Source organism: Dipteris shenzhenensis, chromosome 13 (genome assembly GCF_047967505.1).
Source record: "Dipteris shenzhenensis isolate YYH24624 ecotype China chromosome 13, Dip_SZ_1.0, whole genome shotgun sequence".
Lineage (NCBI taxonomy): Eukaryota > Viridiplantae > Streptophyta > Polypodiopsida > Gleicheniales > Dipteridaceae > Dipteris > Dipteris shenzhenensis.
Window position 1 is genome coordinate 51370856 of NC_141608.1, and position 20469 is coordinate 51391324.

At 45.7% G+C, this 20469-nt stretch overlaps 2 protein-coding genes across 4 annotated transcripts in view; both read right to left on the reverse strand.

Annotated features, from left to right (window-relative positions):
• Nucleotides 1-445: 445 nt before the first annotated feature.
• LOC147895548 (Tetrapyrrole (Corrin/Porphyrin) Methylase) overlaps nt 446-20469 on the reverse strand; it is a 43577-nt gene continuing 23553 nt past the window's right edge. For all 3 annotated transcript variants that reach the window (XM_087383783.1, XM_087383782.1, XM_087383784.1), the window contains 2 exons: nt 1219-1310; nt 446-994 (listed from right to left, as the gene is read on the reverse strand). In XM_087383783.1, the coding sequence (XP_087239909.1) occupies nt 783-994; nt 1219-1310 (304 nt within the window). In that variant the 3' untranslated portion in view covers nt 446-782. The remainder of the gene's footprint in view (nt 995-1218; nt 1311-20469) is intronic.
• On the reverse strand, nt 2815-3645 carry LOC147895549 (uncharacterized). Its single transcript, XM_087384221.1, has one exon. It carries the CDS (start codon nt 3463-3465, stop codon nt 2815-2817), a length of 651 nt encoding a protein of 216 aa, XP_087240347.1. The 5' UTR covers nt 3466-3645.

Genomic DNA, 20469 nt, shown 5'->3' on the forward strand with positions numbered 1-20469 from the left:
GAGTAACAAGTTGAGCACTAGGGCTTGCTTTGTGGTTTGCTAGAGCGCACATGCACACATAGTTGGGGTTTGGGGCTGAGGTGGGGGGAGGGGAGAGATTCTAGTTGAAATCAAATCCTCCACTCAATTTCTCATTATCATGTAATGATTATGCAGGTAGAAACAATAAGCATAGTTGATACGGTCCCACACGATCATTCAAAGATTTTTTTGCAAAGCATGCAAAGAGACACACAGAGAGAGAGAGAGAGAGAGAGAGAGAGAGAGAGAGAAGAGGGAGAGAGGGAGGGGGGGGGGGGGAAGTATCACATATTGATGATGCAGGTAGAATCAATAAGCATAGCTGATATGGTCCCACACGATTGTTCAAAGACCTCTTTGCAAAGCACGCATCTCATTCATAACCTTGCAAATCTTAGAATACGCACACGCAATGGGACTTTGGCACGCCTTTCAATCAATCACATTCTATTATAGAAAATCCAACTTCTTCCTTACAAGACAGCCATGGGAATGCCCTCGAAGGTGGTAAGCCAAGCACAACATCCAATTGCATTTGATTGATCTTTCGCTTGAAGCTTAATATAAAGTTCAGCATGTGGCCTTTGATGCAACACCTCTAAGTCATTCCGCATACTTGCATTTAGCCTCAAATACCGCTTCCTCATATGCAGGTTTCCTTCAACAATTTCTCTCGTACCACAAGCAATCATGAAGTTGTCTTTGATGTCGGAGTTATGGTAGCTAATCGTGCTCATAATTCAGCCATAGATTGCCCTCAATCAACTATCAATGGAACTACTAATTGAGCTAGAGATATTGAAGTAACTGAGCATTTCATCTTCCATAGGATGAGTATTGCCAGTTATGACAAGGCAGTGAAGAGGGGGGCCAAAATCAATTGTGACGAGGCCTTTCATTGGACCTGCCACAATTTTCTGTGTGGGATTGCCTAAGCGAGCCAAACCCACACACAGAGTGGTGTCATTATAAGCTGCAAAACCACACATTAAGCTGTCAGACAAAGTGACTTTCACTGTATTCAGCAATGTGAGTCGTGACTGATGGGCAAAAAGAGCAAAACCAAGTACGAACCACAAAGCCTCACACAGCTCGCAAAGGATGCACAATGATTTGGATGGGGTGTAAGGGGAGAAAAGTACTTGAATGAGTAGATGCAGTTTTTTAATGTAACGGTGAAGAAAGAAAGATGCATACCATCACCCTTTCGAGCAGCCTCAACTTCAAGTAATTGTTCTACAGCTTTATTGATTGTCATGTACTTAGGTGGCTCATACTCCTTTTTCCCTCTGCCAACATCAACACAAATAATGATGAAGTAGCTAGCCTTTAGATTATAGATTAGAATATTTCTTTTCTTTTTTGTAGATTAGAATATTTCATGCATGCCATTGCACGTATACCATGACATTGGCATCAAGTTTGGCAAGGCACATGCAAGTCAGATTTGTGGCTCAGCTTTCATATTTTTCACTGCCCACTCAGCAATATAACTCCAAATAGTGATAAAAAACCGGCTGAATGGTTCAACTCTTAAACATCTGCCATGCTAAACACAAACGAGACACTAAAAGGTTTGCATGTGCCTCGCCATGCTTTGACTGCCAACAAAAAAAAGAACACAGCTTTGCTTGTATGTAAGCATACTTTGACTATCGTGCATGAAAACGGTACAGCTTTTCTGATAGCAAGACTAACAATAGAGAGACAGCTCCATAGGCAGTGCAGGATAGTCTACAGGACACCATCTGAGCACTGGTCCTGCCCTCTAGCAAAGCATAACCTGTATTGGCAATTTCTATCAACTGAGACATGTTAGAAACCTTGGACTTCATGCAAAAGTCTTGAATTTCCTTCGGCAATCCACAACAATATTTCTCTACCTGCTCAAACAATGGAACATGACGATAGGAACTAAATGGCAACAGGGCTTCCCAAAATTTCTTGTTATATTCTTCCATATTGCAGCAATTGTCTGCATCCAATTTATGCCAAGGAGTCATGATGTCAACTTCAAATGTAGTGAATCAACCATGCAGCTGAAAAGACCTACTTAAACTCCACCCATGTGGTGGGTGCTCTCCCTTGCAAGAGAAGATTTGTCCACCATTGCAAAGCATTTCCCTTCAAGAAAGTGGCGGCTTTTCTAATTTTGGACAACTCCGTAAAATTCCCACCTAAGCCGCATCAAACTGTTGAATAAAAGTAAGAGTTTTCAACCTGTTTTGACTCCCCTTAAAAGTGTCAAATTTTATAGCTGAAACACCCTCTTTATAGTCCTTCTGCTTCCCCTTGGGCGTGAGATTATCATAGGCATGTGCATAGTTTTTTCCATACGTGACCATAAGCATACGTCATACGGGTATGGAAGTATGATTGGAGTATGGTTCAGCCCCGGGGCTGAATCATAAGTGACCCTATTTTTACCCCAAAAAAATCAGAAAAATATAGAATGTACACATTTACTTGAGAGAGAACTACAAAACTTCAAACTTCAAACTTCAAACTTTTATTGATTTTAAAGTCATGAAGAGTCCAGGCACTGGATTCTGTCATCTGATACATAGTGATAGACACCAAACCATTATGATCAATCATCAAAGGTAGTAGGTAGTAGATACTAGAAAAGTGAAAGAATCATGGGCCCTGTAGGCTGCAGGTACTAGATCAAAGGCAAGTTGGAAAACATCATATAACAAATTGAAAAGGCTGCCAGCCTGGGCCCTGCAAGCTGCCACAGGCTACAGCCAAGAAACAAAACTGAAATGCATCACAACTGATGAGGCTCAAGCCTCAAGGTGCATCCTCATCCTGTGCCTCATCCTCATCATCATCAGCATCAGTGCCATCCTCCTCCTCCTCCTCCTCATCATCCTCATCACTGTCGATCTCATATGCCTCAGCATGGGACTCCAAAATACTGGAGCCGCTTGAAGCTGCAGCAACATTCATCCTTCCTGTAACAAGAGAGGCTGGTCCGGCTAGAATCTCTTCTTCTCCCTCTGTAGTCTCTTGCAAAGCAAGCAGCCTTTCATCATCCTTCTCCTTGTTGATCATTTCCAAGGTCACTGCTATCTTCTCAAATCCCCTTTCCTTGATTTTGGAGATTAGTCGCAAATTAGTATGGATGTATACTAATTGTTCTGTATTCTTTGGAAGAAGCCTATTCCTTCTTTTGGTATGTATAAGAGAGAATGTGCTCCAGTTCCTCTCACAAGGAGAAGCACATGTCCCCTGCAAGAGCACTCGAATAGCCAACTGCTGCAAATTTGGAGTGTGAGCCCCAAATGTCTCCCACCACTTCACCCCTTGGTGCATCCTCTTATCATCCTTCACAATTGCCCGAGCAAATGTGCCTGACATGGACTTGTAAACATCAAACTCATCAAATAAGATGCCCTGCCTCTCAACATCATACTTCGTGTACCGCTCAATGACATCCATCCACCCATCATGCACCTCCTTATCACCATCTGGATTTCTCTCTCTCCAAATAGAATGGAGAACAAAAGTTGCTGCATGTTAAGGAGAGTGCATCATATCCCACCTATTAACACACAAGGCTCTAACATCAGCCAACTTGGAGGAGTCTATGCCATCTATAGTCTGTATCTTCTCCACCATTCGATCAGTGAGCTCATATACAAGCCCCATGGTAGCCCCTTCCCTATCAGCCAAACGGAGGATCTTCAAAATAGGTACACATATCTTCACTATGGCTCTTGCTTCCTGCCAGAACGAGGCACCCAATACAATGGAAGACACCTATTGTGCTTTCACAATGCGTGATACTTTCTTCCTGCAGTACTCATCACTCATAACCATATGACACAATCCATTGTAGACTCTCTCATTCAACAAGTTTGCTAACACGATAAACATGAGGTGGTAATGTCAATTTTTTCAACCCGTGTGCCCCGCTGATGTGGCAGAGGTATCGCTTGCCCACGTGGAGCTCTGCATAGCGGGACTGTCGGTCAACGTGGCGCACTTTAATTGGGAAAGCAAACCGAGTCTGTGCAGGTTTCACTAATTCCTTCTTGCTAAAAGTTTTGTATAATGCTAACAGCCGAAGAGCAATGTGGGCATCCTTCCGTGCCTGGGACTCCCATGCCTTGGCCAAGGCTCCCTGGGTCATCTTTTGTTTCTTATTTTTTGGTTCATGTGTAGATGCACTTGCACTTGCAGCACCACTCTCCCAGGCATCTCCCAAATCAGCCACATCTGCATCAAGCTCTTCTGCAAATTTAATTATTTTTGCCTTTGCTTGCAACCTTCTGCGAGTGTCTTCCACATTTTCAGGGGGAGGAGCAAGGGTCACCCCAAGTCCTGTCAGCCCAAGAAATTGTGCTCTTATGTGGGTAGGTCCTCCATCCCATTTGTGAGGGCAGTACTTGCATTTACAAGTAAACTGCCCATTTCCCAAAGGCTTCAGTGTCTCCACAAATTCCCATTCTTCTCCTTTCTTTCTTCCGATCTGCGAGCGAGAGAGAGAGAGATGAGAATCTAAATGAGAAGAAACTTCAATACCCAAAATTCAACAGATAACATGGAACTTGGAAGAGATAAATGGGAGTCGGTGGTCACCTCGGTCCTCCTGGAGTCTAGACTCTGGAATGCTGCAGCCTGCGTTGGATCTTGGGTCACGGGTGATTGGAGGGCTGGCTGTACGGCAGCCTGCAGGACTTGGTATGTACTACACTGGCTGTACGGCTGGCAGCTTGGCTGTAGCTTGTACGGAGATTGTACGGCTGGGCTCAAGGGCCAACGCTGTACGAAAATGGTACGGGCCGTACGACTGGGCTCAACTTTCAAGGGCCAAGGGTCAAGGGTGGAGGCTGGAGCGTGGAGAACGACGCCTGCTGCTGCAAATTGGCCGTACGGGCGGACTGTGGTAAGTATATTTTTTTGCCCCAAAAAAAAACACGTACGGAATTGTATTTCGTATGCGTACAAAATCCATACGGTACGGACAACTGTACGCATACAATTCCAACTATGGGCACGTGGCTGTAAATACGGAGGCTTCATATTATTACCAAGATGAGTGGCACTTGGCCCACTACTCACAGCAGAATTGACCATACCTGGTCCCGTTGCATTCATTCTCGGCATTCCCAAAAAATTTCCCAAGCATAGCTGTCTGCATCCCTAGCTGCATTCCAATGTTACCATATATCATGTTAAGCATCATAGCATACCTCCAAACATTGGTCCCTGATAGCCTTGCATGCCAACCTCAAATCCAAAAGGGAAATTTCCAAGCATCCCCATGCCTTGCTTAGGTTATCCAACCATCGCCTGAAATACTAAAACTCCTCCGAAATAACTTATGGGCGTAGAAGATGGAAGAAAAATATGATGTCCCGAACTGGGAAATGGGAAGCTCTAGGCATTTCCACCCATACCAGATGCAGGAGACATTGCGCCAGGCTGCTGCATCTTCTTCTTCTCAGGCTTCAAAGGGGCATTCACCAATTCTGCAAAGCGTGGATCTTGCATCAGCTGTGCAAAAGTCTGAGCGGTTCCCTGTGACTGTGCCCTGAACTATTCATCTACATTTGGCTCTTCAACTTCTTCCTCTTCATGTCGAGGACCCTCAGTGGCATGCTCTAATAAAATGGGTTGTTCATCATCTTCCTCCGACCATGCAGTATAATCAAAAGACCTCGATTTCTCCTCACCATCAGTGCTATGTGCCATGGCTGAAAAATCCTCTAAGCTGCAAATTTATTACAGTAACTAGTATTTGTTGTCCTGACCCAAACAGAACCACGAGCTCACCCTCTTGAAGAAGATAGCGATGTCCCAGCAGCGGAACCATTGAAACCAGCATTCGGAATCTCCAAAGGAGTCCTGGCATGACAGAGGCCAACAAAACAACCAACCCTGGCTAAAAATGGCAATCAGAAAGGCTAGCTGCAACAAAGCAATAGGATCTAAAGGTTCTAAGGCAGTAGGAAAGCTTCCGGAAAGCAATCAACCGATCTGAATGTTTGGGAAACCCTGGAACAGCAGCAATCATAAAAATGAATCTCCATGGTCCATTTCTCTAGCACTCTGACATGTGAAAATCAGCAAAAGAAACCCTGGAAGCCTACTGGGGGAAAATCACCAAGCCTGGAAGCCTTGGATGGCCCTAGCAAATGAAAATCTCATGGCGGGTTGCGCTAGCCATTTTTCAAGATTACTAGTTTGTCCAACATATCATTTTCCTGTAGCAATGCATTGAATACAATATACGCAATATGGCCTTCTATGCCTTCTCTGTTGGTTGCTTCTTGCTGAGCCAAGAGATACATGAACTGCCAAGCAAAAAACAATTGCCGATATGTGACACTCTCGTGTCGGAACAACCTACCCAGTCACCATCCGTGTAAGCATGCATGGTAAGTGAACCCTGATCACCATAGAAGAGGGCTAAATCCTGAGTGGCTCTGAGATATCTGAAAACTCTCTTCACTGCCTGCCAATTCTATGAACTGGGCACGTGCATGAACCTGCTGAGCTAGGATACTGCATATTGTAAGTCAGGTCTAGTGTGGCATAAGTAAATGAGACATCCAACAGCTTGTTGGTAACGAGTGATATCACATGGTGGGCTCCCATCATGAGCTGAAAATTTGAAGCCAGGGTCCACTGGAGTAGAGATTGGTTTGCAATCCTCAAACTGAAAACGCTCAAGGAGCTGTCCAATATACTTAGACTGTGACATCATAATACCCCCCTCAACATGAGCAAACTGAATGCCCAAATAACAGTGCAGCTGTCCCATGTCTAACATTTCAAAAGCTTGCTGCAAATCAGCCTTGAAAGCTGCAATATGCTGAGTATCAGGACCTGTGATCAGCATGTCATCCACATCACTAAAAAATCAGATCCACTCCCACGGACAAAAAGAGTGGCTCTGTGGGACTATTATGAAAACCAAGGGACAGTAAGTGTGCATGAATTTTAGCGTACCATGCCCTGGGTGCCTGTTTCAAACCATAAAGGGCTTTTCTCAGCCGGCATACCTTGTTTTCAATGCCAACAACCTCAAAGCCAGGAGGTTGTGTCACATAAACTTCTTCCTGCAGATCCCCATGAAGAAAGGCAATCTTGATGTCAAGCTGGTGCACTTGCCAATGGTGATGGGCTGCAATGGCAATGACACATCTAATAGTAGTTATCCTGGAAGTGGGAGCAAAGGTCTCCTCAAAGTCAATGCCTTGTTGTTGTGGCATACCCTTTTGCAACAAGATGGGCTTTGTGTCGATCTATGCTGCCATCAGATTTCCTTTTTAATTTGTACACCCACCGGGTACCAATGGCATGCTTGCCAGGAGGTAAATCTACTAATTCCATGTGTCATTTTTGGCAATAGATTGTAGCTCAATTCTCATTGCATCCATCCACTCTTTGCTATCAAAAGCATCTTTATGGCATAAAGGCTCTTCATTGCAAGCTGAAGCAAGGAGTGCAAACTCAAGAAAGTGACCATGCATTTATCTATTCCCTGATCTTGTCCTAGCAACAAGAGGTTGATCTTGTTTGCTGTCCCTCAATGTGTCAAGAAGCCATCTGGGAACTTGCCTTTGCTGTCTATTGACAGCTCTTTCTTCAATCACTGCATCATGAATAGTGGGATCATTTTGTGTTGGAAGAGGAACCTGCAAATCAGCATGGGGTGCTAGCTGATCATTGCTTGTTGGAGGGCCTGCAAGAGGCTCATGTTGCTAGTCATGTTGCTGGTCAAAGTCCAACCCTGAGGGAAGAAGAGGTAACCAGGAGTCAAAGGCATCATTCATGTCAACTTCTGGCTTAGCTTTGCAGTCCACAAGAGAAGAAGCTGAATGTTCAGCAAAGATTACATCTCTACTGACAATAATCTTCCCAGTATTTGGTTGGTACAACCGATACCCTCTGCTCTCCTGGCTGTAACCAATAAATATGCATTTGATGGCCTTATCATCAAGCTTATGTCTCAGCTGAGATGGTACATGAACATATGCAAGAGACAAAGACTCTCATGTGTGAAAGTGAAGGCTCCATGCCTTTCCATGCTTCATAAGGTGTAACAGTCCTCAATACCCTTGTAGGTGATCTATTCAGCACATAGTTGGCACACATCACTGCATCAAGCCAAAATTTATTGGGCGACTTGGCCTTAAGCATGCATCTGGCCATCTCCATAGTGGACCTGTTCTTCCTTTCAGGAACAAGATTATGCTAAGGAGTGTAAGGAGTAGTGCATGAGTGAACAATGCCCCGTGAAGACAAAAATGCATCAAACTCCTTTGACATATACTCTCCCCCCCTACCTGTGTTGAGGGTGACAAGCTTGCATCCTGATTCATTCTCAACCATATTCAGCCACCTCTCAAAGCATGAGAACACTTCAAATTTGGCTTTTAAGGCATATACCTAGCAATATCTTGTGAAGTCATCAATTAGAGTCATGAAATATTTGTACCCTCCAATGGCATTTGTCCTCATTGGGCCATAGACATCACTGTGCACTAGCTGCAATTTCCTTTGTGAGAATTTTGGGCAATCCTTTTGAAAAGGAAACCGATGTATATTACCCAAAAGACAACCCTCACACACATGTTTGGAAACTGTGTGAGTTTGAGGTACATCATTTGCCATGCCCTGTGAATGTAACTTGGCAAGAGCTCTATAATTGAGATGACCCATTCTCTCATGCCAAAGATGAGTTTTAGCAAGCTGTGAATCTAAAATAGCAAATGCTTCAATAGAAAATGCAGCTGAGTGATGATCAAGGTGATAAAGCCCCTTTTGCAAAGTGCTAGTGAGAACTATGGCATTGTCATCACGAAGATCATATACTATGCATCTGTATCCATCAAATATCACTCTGAAACCTGAAGTGGCAATTGCTGAAATTGAAATCAAGTTGACTTATAATTGAGATGACCCATTCTCTCGTGCCAAAGATGAGTTTTAGCAAGCTGTGAATCTGAAATAGCAAATGCTTCAATAGAAAATGCAGCTGAGTGATGATCAAGGTGATAAAGCCCCTTTTGCAAAGTGCCAGTGAGAACTATGGCATTGTCATCACGAAGATCATATACTATGCATTTGTATCCATCAAATATCACTCTGAAACCTGAAGTGGCAATTGCTGAAATTGAAATCAAGTTGACTTCAATTCCAGGCACAAAAAGGACATTTGTCAAAGTGACAGGATGGCTTGAAATGGATGTGAGCTGCACATCTCCAATTCCTTTTATAGCATAGGAAGCATTATTAGCACATGTTACAGTCCCCCCTCGAGGTGCATTAGCTAAGGAATGAAACAACTGTCTGCAAGAGGTGACGTGCTTGGAAGCACCACTATCAAAATACGAAGACTAAGCATCATTAGCAATAAAGAATGCATCAACTTTGGAGGGATCAAAGGAGCAATGGACAGCCCATGCCCAATCATACTGGAGAGCATGTGCATGTGAGGCATCTGCTGGCTCATGGGATTCAATTGCATGTGAGGCATTTACTGTCAATCCTGCTTTCTTCTTCTCTGAAGCAATGCGCTTCCTGCATTCTGAAATTTCATGCCCTGGCTTGCGACAATAGTTGCATCTTTTCTTCTTTGACTTATCTGCTATATTTTGAGATACATTGGAGGAATTGCCACTGTTAGGCGCATATTTAGGCTTGCCCATAGACTTGGAAGCCTTGCCTTTTCCTGTCTGGTGTGAAGCAAATGCATGATCAGGAATAGTAGCTTGCCTATTAGCACGACTTTGCTTTCCTGCAAAAGCCAAGTGACTAACTGATCAAAGGAGTAGTGATTTGGATTACCCATGGCCACTAGTCGAAGGGTTGTAGCAAACCTTTGATATGTATCTAGCAACCCATTCAATGTGGTACTGACAAGCTAAGAATTTGGCACCACCTCATCAATATTGGCAAGTTGTTCCATGAGGTCCTTGACCTTTGTCAAGTATGCATCCATAGAGTCACCTTCATTCATGCTGACTTCCTGCAGTTGCCTTCTTAAATATGCAACACGTGCCTCATTGCAAATCTGATAAAGAGAAGCCAATTTGTCCCAAGCATCGTTTGCTGTCCTGCATGACCGGATGTGTGGAATAATGATTCTCTTGCATGATAAAGCAATACAGGAATGTGCATTTGCATCTCTTGCATCCCATCTTGTTTGTTCCTGAGTAAGAGGAGCAGCAACAGGGGTGCTAGAGAATAAAGCATCGTAAGTCCCCTCTGCAGAGGGACCAGCATTAGGGGTAGTCACTACAGCCTTAGACCAATCCCAGAAGCAATGTTCCAAAAATGTCTTGCAACAAGAATATGTTTCATGAGATAAGACCACATCGGATAGTTGGTGCCATCCAACTTATCATCTTCACGAAGAATGCCAAATAAATCATGATTGTTGCCAGCCATTGCAAATAGGACAAGTAAAAAATGCACTGACAAAGTGACCCAAAAGATAGCCTCAAGGCTTGCAACTACAAAAAAATATGACTTGCTGTCCAAATCTGGAAAAGCCCCAAATTAAGCTGTAATTTGCAAATGTGATCAAATGGCCTGCAATTTCTTGCCAATTTCACTGCAAATCTGAAAGTATCGTTGCAATCTGCCTGCAATAGACCCAAAAACTCCAATTTGTAGAGCAAAACTGAGCCAAAAATAGGGCAAACTCAGGAAAAGCCCCAAATTGTCTACAAATCTACAATCTACCTGCAAAATCGTAGCCCAAATGCAAAAGCCCCAAATGTCACCAAAAATTGCAGACCTACTACAATGTATGCTCACAAAATCGAAGCCAAACAATGGTTGATGCACAACTTAGCCTGCAAATGAACTCTGCCTGCAAAAGACGGACACCGGGTACCTTCAGCCTGCAAAAAATCCTGCAAGTACAGAACTGTATGGAATGGTGCGGACATTCTGAACGGACTGTACCGACAAAACTGGCGTTGTGCGGACTGTACGGACGAGCGGACACGTAGGTGTACGAATAAGAGCAGGCGATGTACGGAATCCGTACATTTGCACAGACTGTGCGGATTGTACGGACAGCAGGTCACGTCGGAGCTGTGCGGACGTCCGAGAGCTGAAGCTTGACGATGGAGCGGAAATGCGAGAGCTAGAGCTGGAGCTGGAGCTGGAGCTGGAGCTGGAAGCAGGATGTTGGGAGTAGGGAGCAGGTCCGCATAGCCGCTGGCCATCCTTCTCTTGGATTTTGAGAAGGCCTACGACAGGGTGGAGTGGTCCTTCCTAGAGGGTACTATGCGGAGATTGGGTTTCTCAGACAGATGGGTTAGAGGAGTTTCTACGCTTCATGCGGGGAGCTCTAGCCAGATGCTTATTGGAGAACACACGAGCGAAGCCTTTCCTCTCTCTCGCTCGGTCCACCAGGGCTGCCCACTCGCTCCCTTCCTCTTCTTGTTCGTGGCAGAGGCTTTGGACTACTACTTGAGATCACAGGTGGCGGGCCTCACAGGGTTGAGACTCCCAATCAGACAGGAGGAGAAACTGCTTGACTCTGAGTTTGCAGATGACACGGCCTTGTATGTTAAGGGCACCACAGCGAGCTTGGAGAGAGTTAGGGGAACCCTGGCTATCTTCTGCGAGGCCTCGGGTGCGCGGATCAACTGGACAAAGTCCATAGGTTTCTTCACGGGCTATGAGGAGACACTGGAGATTTGTGAGTGGGGGAGTGACTTTGGCTTCATATGAATACCGCGGGGCCAGACAACGAGATACCTCGGATGCCAGGTTGGTATTGACATTGCAGCAGAGCAGCAGAGCGCCCCGATCCTTGAGAGTGTTCGGCGCAAGCTTCTCTACTGGAGCTCGGCCAAGCTCTCCCTCACACGTCGTGCCTTAGTGGCAAACCAGGTTCTTCTTGCCACGGCCTAGTGTATCGCCTCCTGCTGGTGCTTTCACAAAGGATGCATTGGGCAGCTCCAACAGTTGGTTTGGAACTTCCTTTGGGCAGGTTCGGACGGCACGCAGAATACTAGAGCCCGGGTCACTTGGCAGACGGTGATCATGCCGCAAGCACTTATCATTGATCTGGAGATGAAGAGCAGAGCCCTCTTGGGCAAGTTGGTTATTCGCGGCCTCACCCCAGACGCAGAGCCTTGGAAGCTGCTCTTACAGCGAGGGCTTCTCAAGAACACCCCACGTACTGAAGGACAGTGGCAACTTTCACACAGATGGATCTTCTCAGAGGCTCCCCTTACAGGGAAGGTTCCCCCTTGAGGAGGAGCCTTCACAAGGTCTACCAAAGACTAAAAGGGGGTCTCATTCGTGCTCCGCCCAGATGTAGAGAGAAGTTCGAGCATCAGCCCCTTATGTGGCACCCAGAGATCCGAGATCAAGAGGGGCGTATGCTCGGACAACGGACTCACATTGGTTGGGCACAGTGGAACAGTGGTCCAATCGGGTCTTTTAGCAGATGGACCAGATTACCCATGGAGGCAAAGGCGAGGCAAGGCTTGGCATCGTAGCGCATCTACGAGAGGCAAGGCAACGGATGAGAGAGATTGACCTAGCCATCCCTGAGCCCTGGTGGGAGGGACTTCGCGTTTGGAGGGACAGCATTTGGTTGGGGCAGTTTTCTCGAACTGGTGTCCCCTTGAGGATGATGATGCAGCAAGGCAGCACGCACCCCGGCTTCTTCCGTATAGGACCTGGAGGCCTACTTCATCCGCTCACTAAGAGAGACCCTGAGATGGATGGGAGTCTTGACGGGATTCACTAGCAGATGATCAGAGTGGTCGGACGTTTGGGGAAGGAGTGGCACATTGACCCTCCCAGTGTCTCAGAGCATGCCCCCAAATGGCGCCTCTGGCTGTGGGAGGGTAGACCCTTGAGAGAGGTCCAGTGGGATCCGGGAGAGTGGTTCAGGCCCTCCAAGGGCGGCCTTACCAAGCAGATGGACGAGGTGCCCTTCCTTTCCTACACCACACAGATTGGCCAGAGGCTTCAGATGGACTCTTCGAGGTGGACCCCCTTGAGGGAGCGACATTGGGTGACCCACAGAGTGCCCCAAGATGTCCGTTCCAGGTTTTGGACGCGGTTATGGTCCAGTTTGCGGTGGAGGAAGATATCCTACTTCTTCTGGTTGGCCGCCCACAGAGGCTTGCCCATCGGACCGTGGTTGGAGCAGATGCCAGTGGAGGGGCAGTGCCATTGTTGCTCTGTTGGTTTCCTAGAGACGATACCGCACTGTCTTTGGAGCTCTCATAGAGCAATGAGAATCTGGATGGGAGCCCTCATGATCATGACTCGTATGCAGAGCCTTCAGAGAGACTACACCTGGGGGATGGTGGCCTGGTTGACTGAGGGACGACATGCGTTCCAAATTGATCAGATCTCCCCAACCTACTAGATACACGGTCAGAGCATTCAGAGGATAGCGCTCCATGAGGTGGTCCCCCTTGATAGCCTAGCTCCCCCTTCTCATCCGGAGGAGAGCATTTGGGAGGTGGTAGCCAATATCACTACGTGGAACATTTGGTGGCTCACTGCAGTCTCGTGATGGGTGAGCACCCAGTTCCACCCTCGGCTACCATGGTCGCCATCTGGCAGGATATCATCTACACTCTACGCTCCACTTGGAAGCGTGGGACTCCACGCTCTAGAGTGACTATCGAGAGGCGTGCTCGATTCTGTAAGGCTTGTCCTGCAGGAAGTTTCTACATCTTCACTCCGTGAGGGATTCGCTGACTGTATAGTCCCCCCACTTGGGGTTAGCCCTAGTACCAGAGATCCCCTAGGCCGTGAGCTGGGTTTCTCTGGAACAGGCCGGTTCTTTTCTTTCAGCATAAACTCCATCATGCCTAGCAAGGACTAGCTACTATGACATCCCCACTGATGTCATCAACGCCCAACAATGGACACACCCACACATACTTGAGCATCCATTTATACAAAGTCTTCGTATTGAGTTTCAGTCGGCACTCCAGAGGTGAAGGGCAAACTCAGCCATGACGAAGGCTAGCACTAAAGGAGAAGGCTAATCAAAAAGTAGTCCAAATCTCTTCATTCAAGCTACAACGGCTTGTGAAGTCTAAACGATTTCATTTTAGTCTCTCCCAAACGAGCATCTAAATCTAGCTGATAGGGCAACGCACCATTTAAGATAGATAGAATTATCGCAATACCATTAGGCCCCAACTTGGACGAAAACTTCACAAGGTGAAATTTGCATGTCCACTAATATGGCAGAAGCATATACCTAGATGAATCCAGGAACATTCCTAAACTCATCCTCTAAAAACACAACATAGTGCTTCATTATTATTATGTCAGAGAGAAGTTGCATGCAGGGGAGATCAGTATGATCTATGTCTCCACACATGACAATGTTGCAGACATCTTCACCAAAGCACTTCTATGTGAGAAGTTTGAGGCATTCCGCAATGCCTTGAACTTATCTCCTTTTGGTGATTGATCTTTTCCTTATACATCATCACATTGGCACTGCAGGGGGGTGTTGGAATTATCACCATAATTCATGGCAATGACCAATGTATGACTAATAAGCGGGCTAGGGGCACTTTTTCCTCATTAAAGGTTTTTCCCCATAGCCACACTTAGAATCCCTGATGCAGTTAGTGGTTAGTAGTTAGGATAGGGTTTTGCCACTTTGACAAAACCCAAGGCTTGTATGTTGTTTCCATCTCTTCAAGTATAGTGTGTGCTTTTGCTCTCTCTAGCTCTCTTGCACACGCACACACACACACACATTCTCACAGCCTTCCACTCATAGAGCTCGTTTATTATAGTAATCAATCAACCACACGATTCATGCTTATCTATGAGTATCAACCAAGGTCCCCTATTGTCATTAACTTGCTAAAAATTAAGATAAAAGCAGCTACCATTTCTTGCAAGACATGCTTCAACATGCTAAAGAAACTATCATGAGCGCTCAAGATCAAAACGCGGTACTATTCTAATAGAGGTAAGTCACTGCGAGTTTTGCAAGAGGGCAAGTGGGTTTATGTAAAGATACCAAAAGGACTTCTAGACTATGTGAATCGTTAAACATTATAAGCCATCTTTGAGGTGTGCATGTTAGAAAACAGAGATGGAGGTTGCTTGCCATAGCCTACGCTCTCCATAGCGGAAGATAAACAAAGAGAGAGTGCCCAAGAATCACACAGTACTAATTTCAAATCCAACTTCTTTCCGTAGTGTGTACTAGTGTAGAAAGAAAGGAAGGAAGTTTCTCAATGTCTATAAAAGACCAAACCGTCTATGAGCAAATATAATGAAACCTAAGGGTGGGGCCACTAAAATAGGCACCCCTACACAAGGCTGATGCCTATGCTCTCTGTGGGACCAACACCATTGGACGGCTAAGGAGAGATAACGATTGATAGTGGCTCAGGATCTAGCGAGGGCTGGTGTCGAGAGAGAAAGTCAATGATAGAGCGTTGCTGTTGCTCAGATTGTCTGGGTCCACCCCTCCTCCTCTATAGTCTCCGTGATGTGGCCCTCTGGTTGACAAGTGCTATCGTCACTCCAGTGGTGTGTCTTCCCACCTCGAAGAGAATTGATATGTCTATTACCTTCAAATGAGTATCCACGCAAGGTTGGATCTATCAAGTTGTGTCCTCTGGCTCTCTCCCGCATTTGACCCCCTCCTGTCCCTGACTCGGGTCACTGGAGAAAAAAACCATGATCATGCTCTGACTGGGCTCGTGCAGTCCCTCATGTGCTCTTCTCTATGCTCCTATGCGCTGATCTTTGTGCCTCTGGGCCTCAAGAAGGAAAATAGCCACCCGCCACTGATCTAGATGTGCTAGGAACTCTTTGAGTGGGCGAAACCGCCGGTGCTGAAAAGAGAATAGTGTCGTCCAAGGATCTCATAATATGTCACCACAATGTAAATATCCTAAGTCAAAGTACAGTTGACCATTTATTTGATCTTAATTAAAGAATGTTATATGTGTTAATTACGGTCGAAGAGTCATTTTAATGGTCAAAGGATTGACTACGGTCAAAGATACTTGACTCCGGTCAAGTAAACCTGACTACGGTCAGAGAATGTTGACTTCGGTCAACAAGACTTGGCCTGCGCCAAGAGGGTTAACCCCGGTTAACCAAGATGTGCCAACTCCGGTTGGAGAGACTTGGCTATAATTAAGGCGCCTTGACCTTTGGTCGAAGCTCTTTAATTATAATCAAGAGTGTTGACCTCGGTCAACCAGAGAAAATATATATATATATATTTATTTATATATATATTTGTTTAGATGTGCACATGTGTTCAGTGGGGACGCCCACCGTGACTAGGATTAGTCCACAGTGTGTTATTTGCATGCAAAGCGCTAACAATTAATGGGTACCATGGTGGTGCGCTTTTATTAATTGTTGCAGGTACTGGAAGGATTATTTTTCCTAAGCGAAGTGGGAGCCTGACAAGCACCTAGGAAGCGGTTCGTGTGACCGAGAGCTTTGAAGACTCCAGAATGGCCCTAAGTGGCTTGTAATAAGAGTTAGTCTAGATTGTAGACAAGTGGCATGTTGCCAATTTGAATGGGGTTTGAAGCCCTTGTAAAGAAGGATTTCTTTTCACGTATGAGAAGGGAGAGAGACTTACGAGACAGCTTCCTGCTGAATTTTTGTAACAGTTTTTCTGAAAGTAATAAAGACCTTCGGGGGGGTCCAGCCCGACAATTTGTCCTGGGCCCTAGTGTTTGTCCAGAGAGAGGGAGAGCTTTGGAGAAGGGAGAGCTGTGGACAGTTCTTTAATTCAGTTCCGGTTGTATTGGTATCAGAGCAGGGCTTCACAGTTTTCTTAAACTGTGACGAGCCAAGAGACAAGGAGTGAAAGAAAGCATACACTCATCGCCCCCCATGTAAAGTGTCGGGGTAAGCGTGACGTGCAGGCGCTGCAGGCGCAAATTGTAGAGCAAGGGACCTTCCAGTCGACCACCGAAGAAATGATGGTTCTGACGCAGAGCTAACGAGAAATCAGAAATCGCCCATAGCTAATACGTTGCTCGTCTCATACGTTTGAGATTTTGGGGCATTGGTATGTTTGAAGGAATCGCCGCCTGAGATACGATAATTGTATGAGGTAAAAATTTGGGGCTTGAAAGCCACGCAGGACCTGCCAACAGATGCCCATGGAGCTTTTGAAGAGGCCAACCAAGGCGCGACAGATATAAGTCAGGTTTTTCCCTTCACGCGACGAGATGTCTCCATGTTAGCAGACGCAAAAGCCCTCGACGCGCGATGGATTTTGAGGCGCGATGCTCTAAACGATTCGCCTGTGCATAATTTCTCAGCCAAGGTTCAATCTTAGGCTCCTGTTGACGTGGCATAGGACACGTGGCAGAGGTCTTGCAAGGTGCTGACGTGGCAGTACACGTGGCCTCCAGCTCAGAGCTGACGTGGCGCTGACGTGGCGCAGGACATGTGGTGCAGGACACGTGGCAGAGGTCTTGCAAGATGCTGACGTGGCAGCCAGCCTGGCAGACCCGTGGTTAAGTTAACCCGGGTACAGTTAAACGCTGGTTAAGTTAATCGCAGTCAGTTAACTCTGGTTAGCTGAACCAGTATCTAGCTAGTTCAACTCTGGTCCAGTTAATCTGGCCTAACCAGATCAGTTTGGTTGGTGTAACCAGAACCAGTTAGTCTGGTTAGACTAACTAGCAGTCACTCCATCTGGTTACTGTTTTCACCAAAAAAAAAAAAAGAGACAGTTGCAGAGACAGTTTTGGCTATCAATTTTCTCCTGCCTGTCAGGCTTTTACTGTCAGAAAAGTAGCAGAAAACCAGAGAAAAGCAGAGAAAACAGAGATTTGCAGAAAAAGGAGAATGCATGCCTTTGAGCAGTAAAAAGAGGGAAAAACAGATGCCTTTTGAAGCCATCTGCAGCAGCCAGAACAGGGCAACATAGTTGATGATGCTTTGGCAACTGTGTGGGTACATGCCTTGAACTGACAGCCAGTACTGGCATAGATTGTGAATGCAAAACACCTCTTGTTGAGGTACCTTTTCTGTTGGAAAAGCAAAGGTAGTGTGCATCAGTTACCCGCACTGTGTGAGAAATCTGCAGATCCCAGAATATGGATCAATCACCTATCCAGTGGGATTCTCAAGATAGGGATGTGCATCCAAGACAGAGGAATGTGCCACAAACTCAACAAGAATTTGAACAAATGGTACGCACTCGTATACAAGAGCTGGAAAATCTTAAAAGGGATCCCAGGGCTCAGCATTTGTTTCCAGCAGAGGCTATGCCTAATCCAGTATATGACGTGCCAATGCCAGAGGCACACTCCCGTGTACAGTCTGAGAGAGAGAGAGATCTCATAGATCTCATAGGAGACGGTCCCATAGTAAAAAGAGATCGAGGCATCGTCACCGATCTCCTAGTCCATCACCGTCTACCTCGAGTTCGACTTCTGTGTCTTCTTCTTCCTTATCAGATAAACCATCCAGGAAAAGAAGGAAACACGAGAAGTCTGGGAAGAGAAAGTCTTCCAAAGCGACCAGGGAATTTAAAGAGGGAGGAAAATCTGTCAAGTTTATGACCTACAATGGACAGTATGGTCATACAGACAAAGCATTGCAGTTTATCAGACAGTTTGATGCTGCATTTGGTACAGAGAAATTTTCAGAATCCTCCAAATTAAGAATGGTCAGCTTACACTTAACAGCAACGGCTAGTGCATGGTGGAGTGCACTGACTACAGATGGGTCAGCCCCAAGAAAGTGGAAGGGCTTCAAGAAAGCCTTCTACCAGCAGTTCATGCCTAAACAGTTCAGAGACCATGTTCTTCAAGACTGGGACAGCTTGCACATGGATGCAGGAGATACAGTGGATGGGTACAACCAAAAGTTCTGGGATGCTTATTTGCAGGTTGCACCGTTCAAAAAGATCTCCAAAGGTACCCAGATGAGGAAGTACAGAGCAGGTCTCACTCCAAGAATTCAGGCAGTAGTGAATGCTTTGGGGGCAAAGAATATTCAAGATCTTATGCATTCAGCCTCAGTAGCGAGTCTTGTACCGCTACAAGATCCATCTACAGTGCCATCCTTACATGCAGGACGTGCTGATAAAAAGAAATCTGATTTTCAAAAATCAGAAAAGAAAGAGTCCCCTAAGGCTGAAAAGAAAGGGTTTCAGTCTCAGAAGCCGAGGGGTACTCAGTTCTCAAAGACCTATAAAGGCAAATCTACTTTTACCCCTGAACAGATAGCGGAATTCCGTAGAGATGGGAAATGCTTCAGGTGCGGTAAAGAGGGGCATGTGGCTGCCCAGTGCCCAGAAAAGCCTTCATCATCGAAGGGAAAAGAGGCAGAGAAGCCACGAGGACCGCAAAAGCCAATGGCGGGGGGTATTCCTGATATACTGGGTCATGCTTTGAACCCAGAAGAACGAGAATTGCTGCTATCATGGGGCAAAGTTAGAGACCAGCAAGCGCTGATTTTATTTGATCCAGGGGCTACTGATAATTTCATATCAGAGGATCTAGCCCTGAGGCTGGGAATAAAGACGGAAGAGCTAGGCAGGGCTTTGGATGCCGATCAAATGTTTTGTGGGAATCCTGTGCCAGTTACTCCCTTGATAGGGAAGCTCCGTCTTCATATTCAGAGTTATGTGGATCAGGAAGACTTCTTCATTTCTCCACTGAAACATTATGATGTAGTTTTGGGGATGCCTTGGTTTCACCGCAAGGCAGTGAAGTTGACTCTTCCTGAAAGAGTGCTGGAATTTGTACATAGGGGGAAAAATCAGCGTGTAATTGCCAGGAATAAAGGGGACACTATCCCCATTGTATCTGATGTTTCATGCAGTAAAGCAATAAAGTCTGCAATTTCTGCGTACATGGTTTTTGTAAAAGAAAAAGAGACTGATATGCATGCTGAAATGAATGATGCAGACAAAGATAAGTTTCAGTTTTTGGTAAACTTTAAAGATTGCTTTTCTGATGTTTTGCCAGGGGAGTTACCCCCAGAGAGACCAGAAGATCATCAAATAGAGTTAATGCCTGGTAGTGAGCCACCAAACAGACCCCCTTACAGAGTCAGTGCGACTCAGAGAGAGGAGATTATGGCTCAAGTACAGGACTTGCTGTCCAAAGGCTTGATTCAGCCCAGCTCGTCTCCTTTTTGTTCCCCTGTACTGTTAGTACAGAAGAAAGATGGTTCATTCCGTATGTGCGTTGATTATCGCGCACTGAACAAAATGACCATCAAGAATAGATTCCCTATTCCGCGTATTGATGATGTCTTGGATCAGTTAAATGGAGCTTCAGTTTTCAGCAGGATAGACTTGAAGAGTGGCTACCACCAAGTGAGGATACAGCCTCAGGATGTGCATAAGACAGCATTCCGCACAACATTCGGGTTGTATGAATACTTAGTGATGCCTTTTGGATTGACAAATGCTCCAGCCACATTTAACAGAATGATGGATCGCATCTTCCGGAAGTACAGGCATTT

Bases quoted from the DNA above. Each gene is read 5' to 3' on its own strand.
- LOC147895549 (XM_087384221.1), bottom strand. From the start codon at position 3,465: ATGGATGTCATTGAGCGGTACACGAAGTATGATGTTGAGAGGCAGGGC.